This window comes from Streptopelia decaocto, assembly GCF_964273445.1.
Source record: "Streptopelia decaocto genome assembly, chromosome: 9".
Taxonomy (NCBI): Eukaryota; Metazoa; Chordata; class Aves; order Columbiformes; family Columbidae; genus Streptopelia; species Streptopelia decaocto.
In genome coordinates, this window is record NC_138664.1 from 13,721,214 (window position 1) to 13,745,135 (window position 23,922).

The 23,922-nt window shown below is 36.7% G+C and overlaps 1 protein-coding gene across 5 annotated transcripts in view; it reads right to left on the reverse strand.

Moving 5' to 3' along the window:
• The window catches only part of NEDD4 (NEDD4 E3 ubiquitin protein ligase), a 56,953-nt gene that overhangs the window by 11,387 nt on the left and 21,644 nt on the right, over window positions 1–23,922 (reverse strand). For 3 of the 5 annotated variants that reach the window (XM_082061212.1, XM_082061211.1, XM_082061209.1), the window contains 12 exons: window positions 12,015–12,065; window positions 9,448–9,509; window positions 8,523–8,625; window positions 7,451–7,620; window positions 6,744–6,861; window positions 6,449–6,616; window positions 4,918–4,983; window positions 4,141–4,260; window positions 3,497–3,703; window positions 2,412–2,489; window positions 1,971–2,174; window positions 984–1,049 (listed from right to left, as the gene is read on the reverse strand). In XM_082061212.1, the coding sequence (XP_081917338.1) occupies window positions 984–1,049; window positions 1,971–2,174; window positions 2,412–2,489; window positions 3,497–3,703; window positions 4,141–4,260; window positions 4,918–4,983; window positions 6,449–6,616; window positions 6,744–6,861; window positions 7,451–7,620; window positions 8,523–8,625; window positions 9,448–9,509; window positions 12,015–12,065 (1,413 nt within the window). The remainder of the gene's footprint in view (window positions 1–983; window positions 1,050–1,970; window positions 2,175–2,411; window positions 2,490–3,496; window positions 3,704–4,140; window positions 4,261–4,917; window positions 4,984–6,448; window positions 6,617–6,743; window positions 6,862–7,450; window positions 7,621–8,522; window positions 8,626–9,447; window positions 9,510–12,014; window positions 12,066–23,922) is intronic. The other 2 variants (XM_082061213.1, XM_082061210.1) reach the window with 1 other exon arrangement.

The window sequence follows — 23,922 nt, forward strand, 5'->3', positions numbered from 1 at the left end:
GAGAAAAAAAAATTAAAACAATAATAAAATATTAAAACCCAACTTAGCTGATTAAAGTAGTATTCAATAAACTATATAAATCAATCCATTACCTTAATTGTCATTTAGGTAATTGTGAAAGCTTAAAAGGCAACAGTAATGTATGCTTCAAAATCCACACATGCATTTAATTCTTAAATTACTGCAATTATATTGTGTGGCTGAGCTGTCTATCACTTCTCAGATTAGGATAATGACATTTGAATGAATGCTGAGCCTGTTTGACTAGGAACACAAAAATAGGTGCACATATAATTGTGTGGAATTTTAACATCAGCAAAAAAAGCATAGATTTTAGAAAGGCTTGAGACAGGTAAAAGGTGAAGTATGGTCTAAACTCAAACACCATTATTGTGTATATGAAATATCTCCCAGGAATACCCAATTTGATCGTAGTTATGCAAAGACTCATTGTTATCTGAATATCCAGATGCTATTTACAGTCTTTTATGCTATGTGCTATAAATGTATCTGGCACTACCAATTCAAACTAGAAGTTGCAAGCGAACCTAAGATTTTAAGGCTGTAACAATTTTATTAGAGTCATCTAGCCTGAGCAAGATGACAATACAGATCTCTATCCGAGTGGTCTAAAAATCTGTTTTGAGAACTTGTATTTCCATATTCTGAGTTCCAGAAACTACTATATGCCAGATTAGTGATTTTCAGAGTTTTCTGCTGCCAACCTACTTCCAAGTTCACAACTTCAACCTTTTTCAATTAGGTTGCTTGCAGTCCCATCACTGCATAGTGTCACAAACCCTACTGCTAGATTAAATGCTAATTTTCACCAAGTTGCTGCTTCACAAATGTATTAGTGATCAGAAAGCAAGTGCACATTCCCAAAGGAGGTTACAAAGCTCAAGTTCCTTTCACTGTAAGCTTTCCTTTGGTTAGGGACACAAGTTCCTTAACCTTCTACTGGATTCCTACTTAATACTAACCTGTTTCTTCAGCTTCTTTCTGAAGAATTCATATTTCCGCTTATAGTCCCTGGAGTAAGGCACAGCCTTCAGAAAAAAAAAAAAAAATGCTTGAGATACTCTAACAATAAATGTACTACAAACCAGTCCATATTTGTGAAACACAGACAATGCATTTAAGTTCTGAGAAAACAGCAATACATGTTTTACTAAGTATCGGGGACACTTTCAGTTCATAAATACATGGACAGTTAAAAACATCTGGAATGAAAAGTACTTTGTTCAGAACACCTGTTCTGATCAGTTCCATAGAATTTACCCTGTACTCTACTGTTAGCTGATGTGACCGATCTGGCTACCCCCGATCAAAGTGACCAAAATGCCTCTGGTGGTTTACGTAACACAGAGTCTTTTCCTTGCTGTATCATGACAGACCTGGCTACAAACACCTCTATTTTCCATGGACAGAGACGGTTGTTTACATATGTGGGCTATTAATAAACACACATATCAGCTGAACACTAAAACCCATCTATAATTATAATGTGTACGGTCTTTGCAATTAGTCCTGGTAATTTTGCACTTCAGATTAAGTATCAAGGCTAGATAATTATTTTTCGGTTGGAAATTAATTTCATTCCTTATAAATCTATTTTGTTGTTGTTGGGTTTTGTTCTGGCTTTATTTCTTTTTCTTCCTTCCCCGCCCCTTCCCCCCCGCCCCCTTTTTTTTTCAAGTTTACTTCATGAATTGAGCTCAATTTATCTCAGACATCGTGGGCAAAAAAATAAAGGTTCTCACCCACTTCAACTCACCCCCTCCTTCCTGCCCCCCCTCATTTCTACAGAAAGCTTTCTAAACAGTCTTTAAAAAGAAATAAAATGCTTTGTTCCAACACTCTTGAAGTTTCATCATCTAGACTGAGTACCTGAAAAATTACAACAGTTTTTTTGGATTCTATTAACAATATTCCTGAAAAATATGTAAAGCTACATGAGGAAAGCTTACTGGTCCAGTTATTGCCACATTCTGCAGTCGAGGATCCTCCCATTGTGTTTTCTTTGTATCTACAAGATATTTCTTCATTAGTTCCATTAATTTAGATAATGTCCAGAAATAAAATGATGAGTGATAAGAGAATACTACATGGTACATACTGTGGTTTATGAAGAATATTCTTCCATCCGTGTGAGTTCTCTCTTCCCACCCTGGCTGTAAGGAGGAGACAATTTTGTTAGAAATCTCTGACTGTATAGTTCGCACAGAACTCAACATGACCTGCAGCTGGGGCATTGGCCCCTCCATCTACTCTCAGCACTGGAATTCAAATTAGAGTATTTTATGTGAGAAAAAAGCAGGTTGTATTTTCTCATGTACCATCTTTGTTAGCTCTAATTTAAGTATTTAAATCATTTTATTTGCAAAACAAGTATAAAGCCATTTACTTACTGGTAACGGGCCTAGGTCTACTGGATCTAGAGAAGTCTTTCTCCTCAGATTAGCAGAAATTTTCAGTCTTGGATCTTCCTTTGAAAACAAAACAAGCAGCACATTAAAATCCTTTTGTTGCTTTGGTTTTCTTGCATTTTTTTCCTCTTGTATTCATGACTGTGTAAGAATATGTCTAGTACCAACCAGATAATTGTTGTATATTTTTCAGCCAGATAGTTCCTTGGGATTCTCAGTCCTCCAATAGTTCACAATCATCTTCTAATGACCTTTCACTTCATGATATCTATATTAAAAAATCCCTCATTCAACTCAGTTTTCGTGTAATAGAGCTGAATTAATCTTTCCACATGGTTTCTGACAAACCTTGTGCTTTTTGGGTTTGGTGGTTGGGTTATTTTGGTCTGTTGGTTTGGGTTTTTTTTGCAGGGCAAAGGAAAGGTGTTTGTGTTAAATGAGGTCTTTCCATAATCCTGAATAAATGAATATTCATTTTGCATCAATTAAATGCATTTCTCTATTTCTCTTTCACCTGACAGTAATACTGACCTACTCTTTAAAATGCTTAAGTCCATCTATTAGCTCTGCCTAGTGATGCACAGCGTCACTCTGTGGAACTACGGCTATTCAACTCCCTCATCCATATTGCAGCTGCACCTGGTCTGCTTTCGTAAAAAATTCAGAGCAATTTGCGTTTTGCACCATACCACGTGATAATTTCAAGGTAATGGATTTCCTCTTGAAGATAAGATTACAAAACTGATTTCTGCTAACGGCACATATAAGCCATTGCAGTTTTACAGTTATGACAGCAGTGTCATTTAGGAGACACTTTACACTCATGAAACAGACTCCTATATCCTTCCAAGCTAAACTTCCAAGTGTCGATATGGTTTGCAGAATTCATAATATTTACAAAATCTATCATAAGTAGAATGACTTTTTATGTTTGTCACTTATGTTCCTTAACAGACACGATACAGCTGTTTTGGCACTAAAGAAATCTAGAGAAGCTTGCTGAATGCAGCAAAGCTTTGACCTGAGAGAAACTAGAATCTCAGTCCATGAGAGCAGTTCTCCATTACCCATGTTGTAGTTTTGGTATTGTGGTCAATAAAGAATGGTCTCCCATTGGGTGCATGTCGGACTTCCCAGCCTTTAGGGAGAAATCCTTGCTCCATTTCAGGCTGCTGGTGAGTAGACTGTTGTGATGAATCACTTGATGTTGCTTGTTGTTGTCTTCCTATAGAAATACTTTGTGCAGCTGACAACTGACCTGGTTCCATAGCAATCTATGGTAAACGACAAAAGACAAAAATCAAAGCCCTGTAGAGCAATACATTTGTTTTCTGTTAGCTTATGTTTTTGATTCACAAAAGCAGTTTCATGAACCAAGTACCAGATGGTACATAGATTTGTTTAGTCTAATATCAACACCACTGACTAACAATTACTAATTACGCTACTAAAGGTAAAAGAAGTCTTTCAGGATTCTCAATCAGCTGTCACTCTCCAGAAGGCTTTCTTGCTGCACCTTTAGAAGAGCAAGTTGCCATAACTATTACTGTTCCTCGCTCTTGTTGCATTCTCTCAGATATTTTATGCAGTGCTTTACTAGTTTATGCATTCTGTATGTTCTATTTCAAAGTGGTCTCTAAACTTTACTTCTATTACGTAAGATGTTTAAAAGGTTAAATGAATAAAATCATTAAATAAAGACAGACAGTACCTGTACAACTGGCTTAATCCAGGTAGTGGTTCTAGAATTGTGATCTATATAATATGACCTCCCTTTTTCATCTTGTCGCTCTTCCCAGCCTGGGGGTAATCCAGATGAAGTAGGCAGTAACTAAATATTAGTGATAACAGAAGAAAAACAGTTAAGCAAACTATGAAACTGACTGTGAAAAGTCAGATTAAATGTCAAATTAAAACAACAAAACAAAACCAAAATGCAGAAGGTTCATGATTTTCACAAACTGGATAAAATGGAAAAGCAGTACTTAAACCTTTACTGAATAGTATGAAGTGACAATTCTTTTTTAAATTCAAGCTCCTCATCTACAAGGACTCATTTATATACCTGGTTTAGGCATGGCTGATCCAGCCTAGTACTTCTGGCTATGAGATCATTCTAAGTTTGCAGTGTCACTATGAAAACAGAATGTCAGGATGGTGGTACAGCTTTTAATTATAAAGCAAACAATTTGAAAACCAAAACTCATATCTTCATGGGAAGATTACTTCTTCCTGACGGCCCTGTCCATATATTAAACTAATGTTAAACCAAAACCACCAAGTTGGAACATGAAAGCTTTACAACTGAACTCCAATCTTACTAGATTCATAACTCAAATTCTGTCAGGATAGCTGCCAAAATGCAGCCAAATCTCATTTAAAATGTCAGCACATAACACATAGTTTAAAAAAAAAAGTTCTACATGAAGAAAATCCTTCAACTTCTACACAACAGCTACACAAGCCTGTTTTTTAAAAAATGACATACCACGGGATGTGCAGGCTGCTCTTCAACTCTGTATGTTTGCAGACTACCCCTTCGGCTGGAATGGTTCTTGAAGTAGTGAAGAGGAATGACATATTAGCTGTTATTGCAGCTTCAAGGTTGGCAGCAAACAGTCAGCAATGGCTATGACATTTACACTATTACAGTTTTCATCTTGAACAAACTGACTTATTTGTTTTGAGGCATTGATTTAATATACTGTTTTGGAAACTATCATTTTACACTGCTAGAAGTTCACAGTGCCTATTATAACCTTAAGCCAGAATAATACAGAGGCTTGTGAAAGTTCTGAAAACCCTAACGATAGATGTTTTGGCACTTGAAACATTAGAGTTAATTGCAACCAGTCACATTACAATTGAACTTACAGTATAGAACTTAGTGCGTTATCTTGTCAGTAGACTAAAGCCTGTGATGTATCAGAGCTAACACAACTTTTCAGAGAGTAGATTAAGCTAATAATGATAAGATATGACAGCCTGAGACATCCAGTTTTAGAAGAGTAGTTCAGTTCCTGGACTTAGCAGAAGCATCCACCTTTCTGACTAGAACCATATTTAGACCTCATCTGCTACAATTAAGCAACTATATTTAAACTCACTCCAGAATTTCCCAGATTATTTGAAGGATTTTTCCCTACCTACATACCCTTTTAGAATACTTCAAAGAAGAGGCATGATTATGTTTTTAAATTTACTTTTTTGAGGGTAATGGAGGTGAAAGAAGGCAAGATTCATTCTAGCTGTCTCTTGCAAATAATTTGAACATCTGCCTCCTCCTTTGCTTAGGCCACCCAAGCAAGCTGAAATAACAGTTTTCTTACTATCCATATGATTCTGAATAGCAGAGATCAAGTAAAGTCTTGTTGGTCTCACTCTGCTGTTTCCATCAGCACTGGTGATGCCTTAGTACTAACTTCAAAAAACATAGTCAATTCCAAATTCACATTTGCAATGGCATTCTCAGCATCACAAAAGCTAATGAGTCTATTCAAGCACCAAATAAATCTTACGCAACTATGAGTGAGGTCCCTTTTTCACTGCTAGGGAGTCCCTAGGTCTACTCAGCCCTATCATAAAACCTCATCCCAATGTTCACAATGAAAAATGAGTGATCTTAAAACTTGTCCTAGTGGTAAAAGTAACCAACATAGCATGACTCCCTTGGAAATAAGCTTTCCGGATACAGACAGCTTCCATCATCTGTAGTTTTCAGCAGTACTTAGTATGACACTAGAATAAGATGTAGATTTACAGACTGAAAAACAGTTAATCCAAGTCTATTTTAATCTCAGGCAGAAATTCATGTAAGCAAAGTGGGGAAGAATAAAACGTCTGCTTGGATGAGGTTCTATAGTAAAAAAGATTCCTCTTAAATTCTCTGCATTTGAGATGAAATTTAAAATATGATTGTTAACATGAAGTATTTATGGACCCAATTCTAGTAGTAGTAACATTTTGTGTAAAATATTATAGATATTCTTTATGTTAGTACAACAAGAAAAATAATTTACAGTGTAGGCTGCTGACTGGCCAGTAGCTGAACTTCCAGAGGTAGTAAGTCTAGTACTCAATTCTTCTGCAAGATGAGTCTGTATATCACAATTACTCTGTGAGAGAGGTATTTGAACATTCTGATTGCTATACGTTGTTGCCTCATCTTCAGTTATAATTTCCCAGCTCTTTAAAAAGAAAATAAGGAAAAAACATTAAAAATAAGTAGTTCCAAGTTGCAAATAGTTAAGAAAATCTTTTTAACTAGATTTAAAAGTTCCTTGCATTTCAGACACATTTAGAGATTGTTTTTACCTCGGGGGAATCTCTGCTGTCTAGATTTTCTGTATCCTCCGATATCTGTCGCCGATGAGTGAACACATGCTGGGCCTCCAACTGCACATTACCAATATCTGCAACAGCTACATTGTCCCTGTTGGGAGGAGAAGTCAGTGCACAGTAGCCATATTTTATCTTTCACTAGTAAGCTAGCCTAACAGCAAAAGCATACATTATAGTCCTCTCAACAGAAGAAAAAGAAACAGCCGTGAGCTATCAAAATGAATGTAAACTGTTCAAAAAGTCAACATGAAGTTAAACTAAAGAACCAGATTGCATCCCAGGTATTACTTCTGTAATACGCATGCTAAGGGGAAAAAAAAAAATCTTGAATAAAACAGAAAAGGAAAAAAAAAATAACCAAGGTAAATAATTGAATGCAGTCTCTGCTGAGAAGGAGGAACCAGGCTTAGAGCTGGAAAATATTTTCCTTTTCATTAATATATTAGTCTCTTACAATCACAACCACTCTACATTTGAGTGCATACTTGGAGAAAAGAGTACTGTGCAGTTAAACTGACCACTAGCCAGTGACCATTACTTGTGGGCTTGAAGGTTAAGTTATGGAAAGCTCTCTACTATTCTCAAGCTGTTCACTTTCTAGTTCTCCTTGCTTTCAATGTAAGTAGAGTGAACTCATTACTGTAGTTAAAACACTTGAATTTTCAGGCCAAAAGACATACTGAGCAGTTGGTCTTTTCCACTGTGTTCTTCTGAACTCGTGATTGACATAGTAGGTCCTGCCGAGGATGTCTTGCCTTTCTTCCCAGCCTGAAGGCAGCGGAGGAGATTCCTGCTGCTGCTGCTGGGGCTGGCTAGCAGCATCTGGTTGGTCCAATATAATCCACCCAGGCTAAGAGACACAAGATTAACTAACTTTAATTCATATTACCAAAGATAAAAAAGTAGCTCAATTTATTAAACCAACCCCTTTTTAATGTGCAGTTCCACTATGTCTTAAGCCAGTAAGTCTGGCTCTGGGTTATAGTGTGTATATTTCTCAAGAAATGATAGGATAAGTGATGCATGCAGAATCTTATTTTTAACTCAAGTTCCTGAAACATATTAGCATCAAAAGTTGTTTATTCCAGGAAAATACACAGCATTCCTAGAACAGATTTAAAAAAAAAAAAATAAAAAAATTCATTTCATACATCTACTGCAAATGTACTGGTCAGATGAGCATACCATTTTGTAACAGCAAGTTTAATTACGCCAAAGGTGGAAATGCTGGCAAGAGTTGTTTGAGGTCTTGAAAAGCAATCCACTGATCTAAATTGGTTGTGCTTACAGGAAATTATAAATGTAAAGTAGTTAAGATCAAAATATCCCTATAAATTGGAGAGAGCTGAAATTCTAAAACCAGCAAGATGTCAATGTCTGGCTGGCTGGGGTCAAACAATATTGAACAGCAGTAAAAATACTGGGTGGTGATCCTGCCATTAATTCTAAATCAAGAAAAGCTACATAGACATATGGCAAGTCAGTGTCAGAACAAAACCCAAAGCCTAATGTATCTTTTCTTTTTTAGATACATTGACAAAGCCACTCCTTTGGTTAGAAAAACTGCTTCAGAATTTTTTATGCTGACTTACAGCTATTCTGTAAGATAAAAGCAATCACTTCTAACTGGTTTGTTTCTAAAACTATTCATAGCTTAGTGATTCCTAACATTCATTTTTACTGTCACTACCCTTAACAGCTGAAGACTGACCATTTTCTAGACTTTTCAGCAATAAATACTACTTTTCCCACCTCCAATTCTTCAGCCTGTTCTGTGGTTTCTTCTTCAGACCCATTGCTTTTAGGTAAGTAAGTCATTTTTAACCTCAGGTGGCCTTTAACTCTTGATTTATGGCTGTAGAAGAGAAAATTAAATGTTCTTATTATGCACTTGTGAAATTATCTGGAAATACAATAGCCGAGAAAGCACAGCTAGAGGATTATTCTTAAGTCTCTCAGCACAAACTTGTCTTTTTATAGTTTAAATTAATTAAGTTCTATAATGGTACTGAGTTTTTAGACTTCTGAATACACCTTTTTATTATGTACCTCAACTAGAAACCTGTCTTTCCAACTCAGCCTTCCGAAAACTTCCCTAGTACCCAACTACAATAAAGAACAAGAATATAAGAATAAAGACAACGTAATTAATATATTGTCTGCAGACAATCTACCAAGTATTATTTCAACCAACAGGACTACTTTTCCTAAAACTTTTAGTTAAAGCAAGCTTACACACTTCAGCATCTGCCTCTCTGTATTTAGCTTAAGGCATCATTAGAAGCCTGAAAACAGGATTTATCCATATTGATTCTATTTAATAATTTCACTTGGTAAAGAAATCTCTCCAATTATCTCATCTGTTTGACTACTGGTATAAAAAAAAAAAAGAGAGCTCCATAGAATCATTAGTGAGTCAAGTGGAACCTGCACATCATCTTGCTACAATAAATATTTTAAAATCCCAAACAAGTGTAAAAAAAAAAAATCCACATGACTAAGGCCTAATACTTTGCCTTTTTTTTTAATGCAGAAAACTTAGAAGCACAGATCTCTTACTCCATTGATGCTCATATTTCTTTGAGGTAAACAAAAAAATTTAGACAACATTTGCACACATACAAGCAACCACATAACAGCATTATTTAGATAGGGAAGTTCTGCAGTATTTACTAACCTTCTTGGATGAAGAACAAAATCCTTAAATGTATATGGTCGCTCCATATTTGGATTTTCTGTCTGCAATAAGAGAAGTTTTTTCAAGAAAAATCTGTATGAAACACTTGAAGTTAAAGAAAATTATCAGAAATTTACAACCAGTTTATTTAAAGGCCATATAACATTATAAAATTTAAATTATAGGATTGAGTACAGTAACTAATACCAGCTTTAATGTTGGTAATAAAGCTATTTTCCTACTTCTAGAAAAAAAAAACAAAAAACCAAACAACTTCCAGCATATACATATCTTACAGTTTCTAAAGCACAGAAAAAAAATCCTGTTTAGCCTGAAATCAAGAAACGGATTCTTAATTTTCACATTTAAAAGATCGACCACAACTCTTTTTCTTCCCTCAATATTTTTCAAGTATTTTTACACAGAACATATATAAAAAGCCATTTCTAGCTTCAGAACTTGGGGATAAAAATTAATCACAGAAGAATCTATTCTGAGAACATCTCTGTTCTGATTCTCAGCAGCAAAGTTGCTCAACAGAAAGAAGCACAGAGATAAACAGACCTCATTTTATAAATATACATCTCATGTCCAGATAGAGAAACACACACCAGGGATTATTAAAAACAAAACCAAAAAAAACCCAAAGATATTTATTTTTCTGGTTAACAAATATTTATAATCCAGCTGAAGTTCTGCAATTCTTACAACGTTTGATTTTTGCAATATTATATGTTTAAGAACATTTGTAAATATCTTTCTTATTTTTTTTCTCCTTATTTCTTCCTTTTTCAACTGTTGGTAAATTTTGGGGAGTAACTCTAGACTCTCATTAATGAACACATTTTAAGCATTTCAAGAAGTACTGTATAATATGATGAAAAACTTGCAACTGCTCTATTTGTTTTAATTAATAACAATGATACATGATGCAATCCAAATTCCATAATAGTATTTTCAAAAAATATCTAATGTTTGTCAACATTTGGTGAGAACAAAACAACAAAAAATATGCAGAATTTAAAGGCTGGACATGATTAGAGATTTTTAGGATTTTTTTTGAACTATTGAGCTTTGTTAGGAAAAAGTCCTAAGATTAAGCTGTCCAAGTTTTACTGAATGTGATGACTATTAAACTGAATCGCAGAAAGAAACATGCTCACTTGTATTTCAGACATTTCAGTATAAGCTCTTACTAATACAATTTAGAAATGCTACACTCAAGTTGAAACGTTCAGCCTTCACTGAGTTAAAATGCAGCCCTTCAAGCCTGTAACGATAAAGTGTTACACCAGTTTTACCTGCATGATCAGGTTCTATAACTATAAAATGAACTGTCTTACAACTAAGGTGAGTACTTCTCTGAAATTAAAATGGAATTAAGCTTGGGTTTTGGTTTTGTGGGGTTTTCGGGGTCCTGTCCCTACCCCCACCTTACATTATTTCCACCAACACGCACACTAAGACACTGTGGAATCACAAAACATCACAGAGAAAAATATTATTTCCTTAATCTAAGTTTCATAATTATTTTTCTGACTTTCCAAAAACAAGAGTTGCCTTAGATTCACTGCTAGATTACACTTGGAATAATACATTATGGGTTTGGAAGGAACAAATTCATATCTGCCAAGTAGCTTTCCTTGCAGATGATTTGCCCTTTTTACACATCTCTTATTACAGCTCCTTTTACTTATGAACAGTCTTCATTTGAATAGTACCAAGCAAAACCAAATCTGCATGTAACAGATAATTTATAAAGTGATTTTAGTTACCCAAGATATTTACTTATGTAAATTAAAGACTTTGAAAAAATCCACCTATGTTTGGACCAGTAAAATACCCTGGATTTAGACCAGGAAGACGGAAACAAAGAGGAGACAGGGAAAAATTAACATTTGAGGAAGGTAAGAAAATAGCCACAAAAATCCTTCACTGAGGCTCTATAAATCAGTTCATGCTAAAAAACAAAGAAAGGAAATGCCCTGATTTTTCAAGACTCCAGATACTGCTGTGCAGCCCGGTAGCGAGAAGTGAAAACGCCAAGAGGGTTTTCTGCCGAGGGAGGTGGCGGCTGCTCTTCCCAGCTCCGTCTGATTCCTGAGTAGGATCTCGCGTCCCAGGTCCAGTGGGAAATGGGACTTCTCCATAACCACCTCAGACACGGCTCTCACCACAGTGAAAGAACAACTGCCTGGTTTACCACAGTTTAATATCTTTAAAATGGGAGATTTTAAAGAAAATGTTTTAAGAAATATGACAATATTCACAGTCTCTTCTTGTCTTCAAGACTGTTTTAAACCTCACATTTTCATTCTTGACAAAGCTAAAGCACTCCTAACTCTTGTAGCAGCAGAATCCACTATTTAAATAACACCAGGTAACTTAGATTTTTTGGTAAATACCAGCACTAAAAAGGCCCTAACTAATCCACAAAAGAAAACCAAACAAGAAACCCACAGAGCAGGAGAATTTAATCACTTATCAATACAGTTAACTTCCCTAGACGACTAACACAGTTGCATACAGAATCATTCTTAAAACAAAAATGAACAAAAAATACAAACCGGTAACTGATAAAGAGGAATATCCACTTGCCCAAGAAAATCATCTCGAGTCTATGGAGAATAAAAACAAACAAAAAACACAGAAAGTTTAAAGTTGCAAAGTGTTTTAAAAACATTGTTTCAAAACCATGACAGGATAGCGATACTTAAAGAATTTGTAGACAGTCTTACATAACAGACAACAAACTCATTCTATACAGAACAAGTGCTGATTGATCCAACACTCAGAGCCCAGGACTGTTCTGCCTTCCTCAAAATAAATGAAGTTTGAGGGAGCTGGGGGTGGAGATTTAGATTGCTTTTTCAGTCGCATAGACTAATGCTGGTCAAACAGGAGAGAGTTATTCAGCGTCAGGACTGAGACCGGCAGCATCTCCAGTAGAAACATTGTCCGAAAAGGCAAAGAGTAAAGACACTATTTCCCTTGGCCATTTCAGTAAAATAATTGTCTTGGTATGTGCTTAAGCAAATAAACATTTATTACAGATTAAAACAGAACTGAAGACTTTCCACCTAGGAGTGCCCGACAATTTCTATAATCCTAGGCAGCTGTTTAAAACAGGCATATAGAAATATTTTTTTCTTTTCAAAATACCACAGCTACCGTCAAAAATAAGATGAAGTAAAAATAAGTTTCATCTGTGATAAGTGCTTTGGAAGTTTCAGCAATTCCAGCAGTCCCAAGCTTGGCAGCAGGAGCTTCAAGTCTGGCACCTCCCTGAAGCCCTGCCTGATATTCCTGTTGACATCTGAAGATGTGCTAAAATTCATTTTATATATGAAAAATTACTATTTGCCTATAAACGTTGTGGAGTTTAGTTTTAACCACTAAAATGTGAAAGATTCCGCCCCAACTCGGATGTCTGGACTGTCCAACTACAACCAGACTATGAATGTAGCAGCTTTGCAGCCTGATTCACTCCGGCTCACACACGGTACCAGGGGAGGGACTGACAATACACGGTATCATTGTACAATTTACTTTTGATCATTGATTTTTGTCTACCAAAAGAAGATTTTAATAATTATCACAGGTAATTTCAGTGCTCGCCAATGATCACTGCCAACAGTCAAAGTACTTTACTTGACTTCTCACTGGATTACTCGAGCATATGCTATTTCAAATTCATTTGAGATTTGAAAGCCTTTGCAAAAGCAGGAAAACGTATTATATGGGTCATTTAACATGAAGACATATCACTGCCTGTGTGCTAAAATCAAGAGGGCATTAAATTTTTAAAAGGTATGTATAAGCCTATGGCATTTTTCAAAAATCTACACTATAACAAGACTCTGCTTTTTTTCCACAGATGGCATAAGGAACTGGGAAAGTCTTCAACAGTGTAGCCTGGGCAGCTTCAAGATTTCTTGTCTTGATTTTTCCAGCTAATAGGAGATTTGGTGCCTCTTATTTCCTAAATCTGTTAGTGTACCACAAGCTTTTATTCAAAGTCATCACCCAAGGATTTTCACGTCCTACTTGCACAAAACTTTCCATTATGAGGATCTGCACCTTCCATCTTCCTTCACCTCAAGGCAATGCCATGTGTTTCACCTTTCTTCTAGCATGACTATATTTTTAATTTTCAATACCAGTGTTTTACGGTATTAAAAATCCAGCCCAATTCTACTGGGTTTTTTTTGTCCCATTGATGACATTCTCCATTCAAACAGCTCTGATGTTAAAGGCCATAGGTATTTCTTGAAGCAGTTCTTTCTCCCTCAATAATTCTGGTACCTTCTTTCTTTAGCTCTGTTGTCTTAAGTTGGTCCATTTTATCTTTAAACTGTACGTGCATATGGAGAACCAGCACCTCACATTTGTATAAGCTCCAATTTTTACGCCTCCAGAAAGCACAACTAGACTGCAGTGCTTATCACAGATGATAACATGCTAGAAATCTAGAGAAACATAACTTCAAATTGAATTAATAGTGTGTATGTTTTATATTCAGATTTGAATGGGGGGGAGGAAGGGAAGTGGAAATAAAATACCCACCTTTTTAGTTCACAAACTCATTTGAGATAGAAAGCTACAACAGGTTTTCATACCTGAAGAGTCTGAAGCTTCCCCAAATTGCTGAAGGAAAACTTTCTGTACTATTATAGACCACAAGCTCCCGGAAAAATACAGCTATCATTTTTGCCTATGAGGTTCTTTTTAAAATGGCACAGCACATACCTTAGACATGTTAAAAGGCTCAGTATTTGTAAAGTTCTTGGCAATCCTCAAGTGGAACATGCCTTTCAAATAAATTACTGGAATGTGGGACAAAAGTCCGCTGTATTTTAGAAAACCTCAGAACATTGTGTTTGTTACCAGCATTATTTTAGTACAGGCTCCTGTTATTCACTTTATTACTCTGCTGTCTCTCCTGCTATTTTTAGCAGAGCTAGCCTCGATAATCAACCTTTAACAGTACTTTCTCCTCCAGCCAGAGTAAAATCCTCCAGTGGAGATTTTTGTTGACCTCCAAACAACTAATACATAGATCAGATAGCAGGAATGCTCTTTAGCAATGTGCCCCACTATGATGAGCTGACTAACTGCCTTCAAAGAAGTGCCAAAGAAGCTCTGAAACAGACTTCGCACACACTAACAATTAAATGCCAACGGGGCTGAAACTTTTTGGATCTCTGTTTCAGGAGAGCAGGCATCCCAGTTTTTTCAAGACAGACAAATGGGTCAGTTGTTCTTGTCAACTTCTAATTTCTTAACAGCCAGAGAACTCAGACTTTCTGCTTGCCAAACCATAAGTGCATAAACCTCAATTAATGATACACTACACTAACAAAGAGCCCTTTTATTTTACTGATTCATTGGTTTAGTCTATCGAAAGTTATTGAAAAAATGTGAGGACAGACAGCTGCTCTATATAATACATTTAAAGCACTCTAGTGCAATGCCAAAGTGAGTGCTCAAAGAGACAAAGCACCGAAAGAAAGTAATCCAGTCCAAAGCTCATTTTTGTCTATTTTATTAATATGAACTTTATAAGCCTTAACAGGAAAGATTTTGGAGTTTTTTTCTGCAATTCTCATCAGAAACTGGATAGAAGCAAATTTTAAACAGGCATGCTTATCTGAGTCACACACTGAAGGGCAGTACTGACAACATTACATCGGGTTTGAAGACAGTTAACTGAATTTAATGCCTTTCTTAATCGCTGGATTCATGACAGTGCCTTCTGAAACAGCTCTTGTGTAACACCAGGGTGTTGAAATAACAGGTATTTTCTCTACCAGCTTTTGTGACTAATTTTATTGGTGTTAGTGCATGGATAAGAACCCAAGTACATTCCAAGTCTTTTTCTGACTAGATAGCAAGTTTTGACTAAGTTTCCACACAGAAATCTGCAGCTGTATGGCAAAATAAGAAAGCATACAGCTTTTATTGGAGGGAACATAAAGCATCAATTCAAATTGAAAAAACAAACAGTGGTCCGGACTATCGCTGCTTAAGAAAACAAGGGCTCAATAGATCCCTTATAAAACCAAAATTCTTCTTGCTTAAACACCCAAACATCAACACTGGTTACAAGCTTGAAGAGAATGAAAAAAGACTTTCCTGAGCTACACTAGAAACTTCAAGTATTTTTCTTTTCATGCTGCGCTGTGTATATTATTTGGTGCTCTTGAACTCTGAATTGAGAATTGCAAGCCTTTTCTTCCATAAAGTACTGCCAGGATATGCTATTCATCATGGGAAAATAACAGTTTCAAAAAAGCAAAATTCCATTATCATGTTAAGATCTTACCAAATTCACAGATTCTAAAAATAATGTTTTCTCTGTCTTGCAAAGCGATAAATACTTCGTTGCATGGAATTCATGAAAGTCCAAGTCTCCCATATTTTTAAGGGAGATAGGTAGATGACAAATTGATTTATTTTTTTTTTAATAAGATGTAGGCATTTTTTTTAGTTGGCATCTACGATCAACTACCTAGAATACTGAGATATAAGAACCTATCAGCCTTCACAAAATAGAGCAAATCCATACTGCTAGATCAATGGTTATTACACAACACGCTCACCCTGCTGGCTGCTGCAGCAGCGAGGTGTCAGCACCGCGGGCCTCGGCACTTTTACCATCCGTTTAATAGACAGCTTTTAGAAATGACACACGTTATTTTCACTAATTCTCTCTTGCTTCCAAAGATATTTTCAGTGAACTGCTTCTCTAAAAAGACTAGAGCAAATGTGTCATCTGTTTCTCCATGTATAGCTTACACTTTTTATATAGAATCAGAATCTTATAGATAGCTTCCTTAAAAGTTCGTATTTAGTCTACAGTAATTTTATAACAATGTTCACATATTACTCCATTCGACATTTGGTACTTTGAGAACTTGTGATCAAAAGTTCATTAATAAAGCAATTTAAGATAGGTTGTTTGTTTTTTTTTTTCTTAAGAGAATTCATTTTCATATAGGGCACAGGAAAACAAGAAGATGTCTAATATAACTGAAGTATACTTAAGCACAACTTAGAGAACAAGTCAAAAGCTACTAATGCATGTATTTTATTCATCAGAAATTTGAGTTCCTTTGGTTTTATGGACAGATATGTCAAATAAGCTACCATATGAAAAGCAGGAATATTGCATTTTATGAAAAGTCATGAGCCAACCCTGATTTGGCCTCCTGTGTTATACCCCACAACACTCAACAAAACAAAACAAACCCACAACATCAAACCACCAAATACCAAATATTTAATTAAGTACTATTTCAACAAGCCATTCCTGACATCTTGTCAGCTACCTTCATAGTTGCATCTATTTGTGGAAGGTTTGGTGCCAAATCTTAAGACTTCAAATAAAGTTTGAAAAACAAACCCTTGTAGTAACAATTCCAGTTGCGCTTTTACCTTACCTTCACCAATTAGCACTATAAAGCTTAAAACACTAAAAAATGTAAAACCTTATCAAACATTAAACTGCACACCTAACTTGCTCCCTGAAATGAGCGACAGATAAACCAGATCAACAGATGTTAAGCACCCTGGTTAATTAATATACTCAGCCACAGGACTCAATACACAGTCAACTTTCTGTTATTCAGAGCAAGAGGGAACAAACAGAACTTGGGGGAAAAAAAAGGACAGAAGTCAGACAGGCAGTTGGATCATTTCTGCATCACAGTCTCACTCCTGGGAAGTTCATTGGGCCCAGTATTGTGCCACACAGATGCACAAGGTCAGGTTTAGCCTGGAGGCTGCTTCTCCCAGCCCAAAATATAATCTTGAACAGTCAGCCCAGGCTGTACAAGTAACTGACCCCTTCTAAGAAGTTTCTGTGAACATGCACCTAGAGCAGGGTGGGATGCAGGCTGAATGGCCTTAGCCTACTCCAAAGTTAGTCCCGCAGTTTTCAAAAGCATTCTTGAGTCTACTGTTCTCAGCTCCTGTTGATCCAAACTCAACATCAACACCACCTGGGGGATTCCTGCGCCTCTGCCCCAGTGCGGAGCCAGCAGCCGCTGCGGCCACGTCCCAGCTCTCCACACTCCCCTGCGCCCCGCATCAGCCCTTAGCCACCGCTGGGCTGGGCAGGAGCCCCAGTGACCTCTCCCAGCCCCAGACCTGGACCCACTGCTACCAGTCCTAACTGCACACAAGATGACCCGGCTAGAGCAGAACTGACCGGTTTATCTTAAGCTGTGCTGTGCTCAAGTTAGAATCTATCTGTCCAAAACCAGTCTGTGTGAACTGACCTTGGATGCCTCAACCTCTACGACACAAGGCAAATACAAAACAAATACAACAAAAGCAGTATTACTATTTATTTCAGGTAAGCTCAACATTTCTTACTAAAATTGCGCTGCATTTCCCACATTAGACATGCGTTTTATTGGCCTATAATTTGCCAGATATTAAACACATTAGATTTATTCTTTATGAGCTAAATATATGTCCCTAATTGAACTTACTAGAAACAATGATTAATAGAAAAGCTGGCTAAGGTAAAAGCACTATTAAAAAATAACTAATGGTCCTAATACATTTTTGAAAACTTGATCTTCAAAAAGCCCTTGTTCTTTCAAGTTTCTGAATAAGGCCTTTTCCCTTACGCTAGAAAATTCACAGATTACAAGATAAATCATCTAGGTCTAAAGGAATCCAGTTCCACATTTTTTTTCCTACATTCCTCTGAGTAGCTGGAGCATCCCATTTGCATTTTAATATGCCCTAACTTCAGTGACTCCAATTTCAGTTTGTAATTAATTTTAGTCAGGAACTTTCTGACGTCCTCCTTAAATTCTGTTTGCTTATGTTCCAGTTGATACAACTGAAAGCGGCCCACGGTCTCAAACAATAACTGCATCTATCTGTAGACTTCTCAGTTTACTGTAAACTGCCATGACAGAAAAAGAGAGTGATGTACTCTCTTGAAACAGAGATGAGTATAGATCCTAAAACTAACACTGAAATGAGTTACAAACATTTTGCTGGCTGCATTCCCAAATCAGCAGGTTCTGTTCATCGCAGGGAGGAAGAAAGTTCACTTGAAACAGAGACACTTAACAGAAATGTGGGGCAGTCCCCTTCAGACCAGGGTGAAAGTCAGTCGTGAGCAAATGACTCGCCTAAAAAGGCCAGTCAGTTCTGCTTGCTTGCTCGGTCTGTGAAATTCATCCACTTCTGGAAAATGAGAAAACACGTGCTGGAACGCAGAAGAACACTCTCAGCCCAGGGTGAGGGGAGAACTTGAAAGAGCATTTCTACCATTTGATCCTAGGTGGCTGCGAGGGCTGAGCAGGCACCAAAGAGCCTGGTGGTCAGATTAACGCTCTGCATAGCCTTGTATCCTTTCCCTAGTAATGGCCAAGAGCAGGTGCTTAAGGAAATAATAAAAGCAGCCGCTAAAAATAGTACTACTTCTGATATATTCCCCAGTTTCTAATGAATAAGTGGTCATGGACTTTTTGATCCTGACATAAAATACACATTGAGAATGTAAAACTCTTTGATAGACCTTTCTTCAACTTATCTAACCTCTTCTTGAAATCCATTTCTACTTTTGGTATGCACAACATCTTGCAACAGTGAGCTCAGCAACACATAACAGAACGTATTTGTTTTATAAGAGTGGATCCTCTGTTTAAATTCACCTCCCCTGAACTACAGTTTTATAAAACTACCTTCATACCACTTTTCCCCTGCTCCCACCAAAGCTGAAAAGTCCTTGGTCTCCTTAGTGTCTCCTCACATAAAATTTATCCCAATCTTGTGACCCTTCTTGGTATTTTTCTAGGTCTGTTATACGTGCTTCCTGAAAAAGGATGACCAGAAATATGCAAGCCATGTACATACGTGGATGTGTACAACTCCATAACGGTGGTTTTAATTTTGTTAGTTTATTCCTTTCCTAATAAATCCTAACCTTCTATTTGCCTTTCAACTGCCAACAAGATTTGAGCTGACATTTTCAGCGAGTCAGTCACCATGACATTAACTATGTCCTGACCAGTACGTGAGACCATCACCACACAGGCATCATTGGCTGGTTTTCCTCTGTGTGCAGTACTTGACATTTATCAACACTGATTTTCAAACTGTCCATTCTACTGTCTAGTCACTCACTACCATGAGATTTTCTGCAACTTCAGATGTGAGAATTTAATTCTCACTTCTCTTCCTTATCTTTTAGTCATCAATGAAGAAGCTTTTTGTTGCACCTATGTCTTGAGAGTATTTTTCAGAACTCCTACTATAGGGTTTTTGTCAAATATTTTGAAAAGCCTGGTGACCTGCATGAACCAGGTCACTCATCTTCACATGTCATTGCTAAGTCTGATTTGTATGACAAAACTTTTTATGCTAGCAGTGCTCAGTCTCCCTCCTTATAAACACAAAACGTCTTATGTGTACTAATTCTATTCCATGCACTCTTCCTTCCAGACCAACCTGGCACAGTAGCCTGTAGTTCCCCTTTTGGTCATTTAAAAATACTGGCACACTGCTTAGCATTTTCCTTCAGTAAGGGAATCCAATAGATTAAAAGATCACTCACAGCAGTTAGTATTTCAATAATCTTATAGCTGAGCTTCTTAACAATTCTTGGGAAAATACCTTCAAGTACTAATAGTTTTTTAAGGACTTCTGTCTTATGCTATAATGCTTACAAAGACTATGATTTCTACATTATAACATTTTCCAAGAATGTTTTTGTTTAACCCAAAGTATTGATCTAATTTCTCATAGAAAGCAAAAAGGATGTACCTTTCAAAGAAAAAAAAAAAATGACAGCAATAATCATGATCTCATATCTGAAAGCCTGCAAGTTACTTGGCTAGTCAGGAGTAAAGGGAAGAGCGTCTGTATCTTGCCTCAGGAACAAGTTTTACTTCGACACATTCTTAAATGTATACTAAGCCTTAAGACATACAATAACTACGGCTTGCGGCTATACTGAAGAAGCCACATCATCAATGCTTCCCACTCCCTCATGGCAGATTAAAAGGACCTGATTCAACCTGAAGGCTGGATAATTAAATATTTATATAAGCTGTTTCAGGAGCTCTGCTTTGCATGGTTTTGCAGTTTAAGTTTCCTCTTTTGTTGGCATGAGAAACCTTCCCAAAATCAGTTCATCTGCAGACTATAAACAGAATGAGGTTCTTCATAATTTGTGCATAGCACAATCAATTAAAATGCCTCCTTAATATGTATGTGTAGCATGTGCTGATGACTACAAAGTGCTAGAAGTTTGATAAGCAGGGTTATTCAAGTATTCTGCTACAGCCCAGACACTGTTCCTTATAGTGTGATCATATTCTGAAAGTTACATATGGTTCACTGTTGCCAAATACAACTTGCTAAAAGTGACAAAGAAAAATTTTAGGGATGGAGCTGGTACCAAATAGTGAAGGAAGCAATGAATTAATACTAATGCTTCCACATAGCAACTGTTCACAGCTAGTCTTGGTTGTAAGGTTTATCACATTCTTTGTGTGCAATTTTCTTTTCCCCTGAAGAAGATTGCTAATCAAGAGCTAAAGGAATGAACAAACATGGAATAGAAGCTGTAACAAAACTCTGCATTTAAGGAAAATGGAAAATGGAAGAAATTGGTACAAATTATCGAAGCACTACAGGTCATTGTTATATAACAGATGAAAGTAGGAGATCACGTACAACTAATTATAAATTGTTAATTACTGTGATTAACAGTGCCTGCTATTTTTCCTTTAATGCTTTGACATATATTTGAACTTCTAAAATTTGTCTGAGACAACATAAATCATGTTATGTGATTTAAGTCTAACATAATTGCTACCATGATTCCTCAGAAACACACACCCCACCTTCGCTTCAGTCCCAATTCTCCATGGCTGAACTGATCAACCATGACATAGCGATGTGCCATAGACAGTCCTGTAACATGATCCTTCAAGATACGCAATACTGAACAATATGAAAATTATTGGGTGATGAGGTTATCGTAACACAATAGCATAAAGAGATCTCAACTTGTGCTTTGCCTTGTATTGCCTCTATAATCTTTTGCTTCACCTGCCCCCTTCCCACACCACCTCCTTGCACAGATTTGGGAAAAAGATACCTGTGCAGCCTCTTTGCTTGATACGCAAAGATGGAGATGGCTGGTGATAGGCCACAGCTCTCCCACCCTTCTCTTGGCACTTCTCGCTGGCTGGACCATTATCTTCTGTGAAAGAGTTTTGCTGAGACAGAAGCTCAGTACTTGAAGAGGATGCAAGAGAGAGGACAACCTCAGACTATCTGGTGTTAAGGTCTGGTGCAGCACTGGTTCTGGTCCCCTCAGCACGTTCAGACCAGCTGGGAAGTAAGTTAGTGCAGAGAGACATCCTCACACACAAACCCTCCAATTACTGCTTGTCCAAAATGTAAATTTAGTACTAAAAGATTCAAATAGTACCTCCTTTTACAAATACAAAAGGCAGAGTTCCAGAACCTCATTTAAAAAGCTTGAGAGTTCCACCTAAAGGTATTCCTCACACAAACCTAACAGTAAAAAAATGTTTTGTTATTGTATACTTCCTCTGAAGTTTTTTTTCTTCAAAACATTTATTTCATTTGCTAGAGACAAAGCTTGAGTAAAATTACTTGTAAACAAAAGGACAATAAGACAATTATTCCCTTAATTGTATAACAAATGACTTTAAAGGTATACAGTTGCTGAAACAGACAAGTACATTTACGATATTCACATTATCTAATCAGCAGTGATACTGACAGGGAAGGAATGGCCAATGTCAGCAGAGATGTCAGCAAAATATTATACTTGTGGAAGAGATTAGCACAGCTTTTTTTTTTTTATTTGTTTATGGTCTATACTAAGAGTGGAACTGTAGTCACTGCTTCTGCCTTCCTCTGCACCTCTTTAAGTTTACATACGTAAGATGACATGTAAACTGTTCCCTTACTCCTACCCTCTCAGTTCACACCTGTGCTGTCAAAGTGCTTTAGTTGCAGATTTATTTCTACCAGAAGCAAGAGATAGATGCATTAAAAAAAAAAAAAAAATAAAAACAGAAATACAAAGTCAAGGACAATCTTCAATGCTGCAACCAAGACCACCTCTTCCTCCTGCTTCACATACATGAAATTCCACTATCTACTGCAGAACCTATTCAATATGTTTCCAGTAAAGAACAGCAGTGGTATGTGGGCCATCAGCACTCCACATTTTTCAAATTAATTAAAAATAATCCAAGGCCAGTTGTTGCAGAAATGGTGTTTTGATTTTTTTTTTTTTTTTTTTTTTAAGTCAGCCTTTAACAAGCTGTTGATTATAGAAAGCAGGAAATGTGATAGGAGGCGGCTGAAGGCTGGTAGCTAGGCACGAAAGAGAAGAATGCACAGACCTTTCGCTGCTTCAGACTCCACAGTCCCTGAGCAAAGCGCTGATTTGATTTCATGACTGCTCTGTGCAGATAGCTGACATTACTAAATGCTACTCCAGTATCAACTTGTTAAATTTGAACCCAGACTCAGCATATCAATATACTAGGCCAGACTAACTGGAGTCAAGAGAAATATTTTGGGAGTTGTTTATTTTTAAATGAGTCACAATACACCATGATAATTAACTGGACCACATAATTAAATGATTGCCATAGAATCTATTACATTTGTCACAAAGACTGTAATAGCAAATACAATAATATTTATCTCTTTTATTCCAGTGAATTGCTGAACTGCTATAAAGTCAACAATCGGTTTGGTTTGGTGGGGGAAGCTTTTACATTTTTTGGTAACATGTTTTACAGGATATTTTCTAAAAACTGATTTTACATAAAGACTGAGTGGGCCATTTGAGGGCAGAATGGCTCCTGTGTCTGTTGTTGCATAAAGCGATCTGAAACAAGTATACTGCTATAAAACCTTCGCTGTCCAGTTTTCTGAGAGAGATCTTTTGAATTTGTATGTAGACATGGCACAAATCTAATATTTGCAAACACATGAAAAGTACAAGATAACAGCAACAATTTGGAATTCAGATTTTTTTTTAAATTATTTTTTATTTTTAAACTTGTCTCTCCCATCCTCCAGTCAGAAGACAAAAATCTTAAGAATTCAGAAAGCTTAAAATTACCCCATTAACACAGTAAAAATGCTCAACAACCATAGATGCATGCTACCAAGCGCTTTAAAAAGTTAAATCTCCTTAGATGTGATGTCAATTTACTGTAAACACCACTCCCAGGAACTGAAACAAACCACTGTCAGTCCAGCGTCCTACAAAGTTTTCTGGAAATGTTTGCTAACAATCTAATCCTGAACTGGGATTCTATCTAAACTGAATTTATTAAAAGCTACTCAATATTAAAATATAAAATCTCTTCCATATCAACTGTCATTAAACACAGAGGCTACCAGTGCAAGTTGCCGAGAAGCGTACCTGAAGTGCATGACTCAACA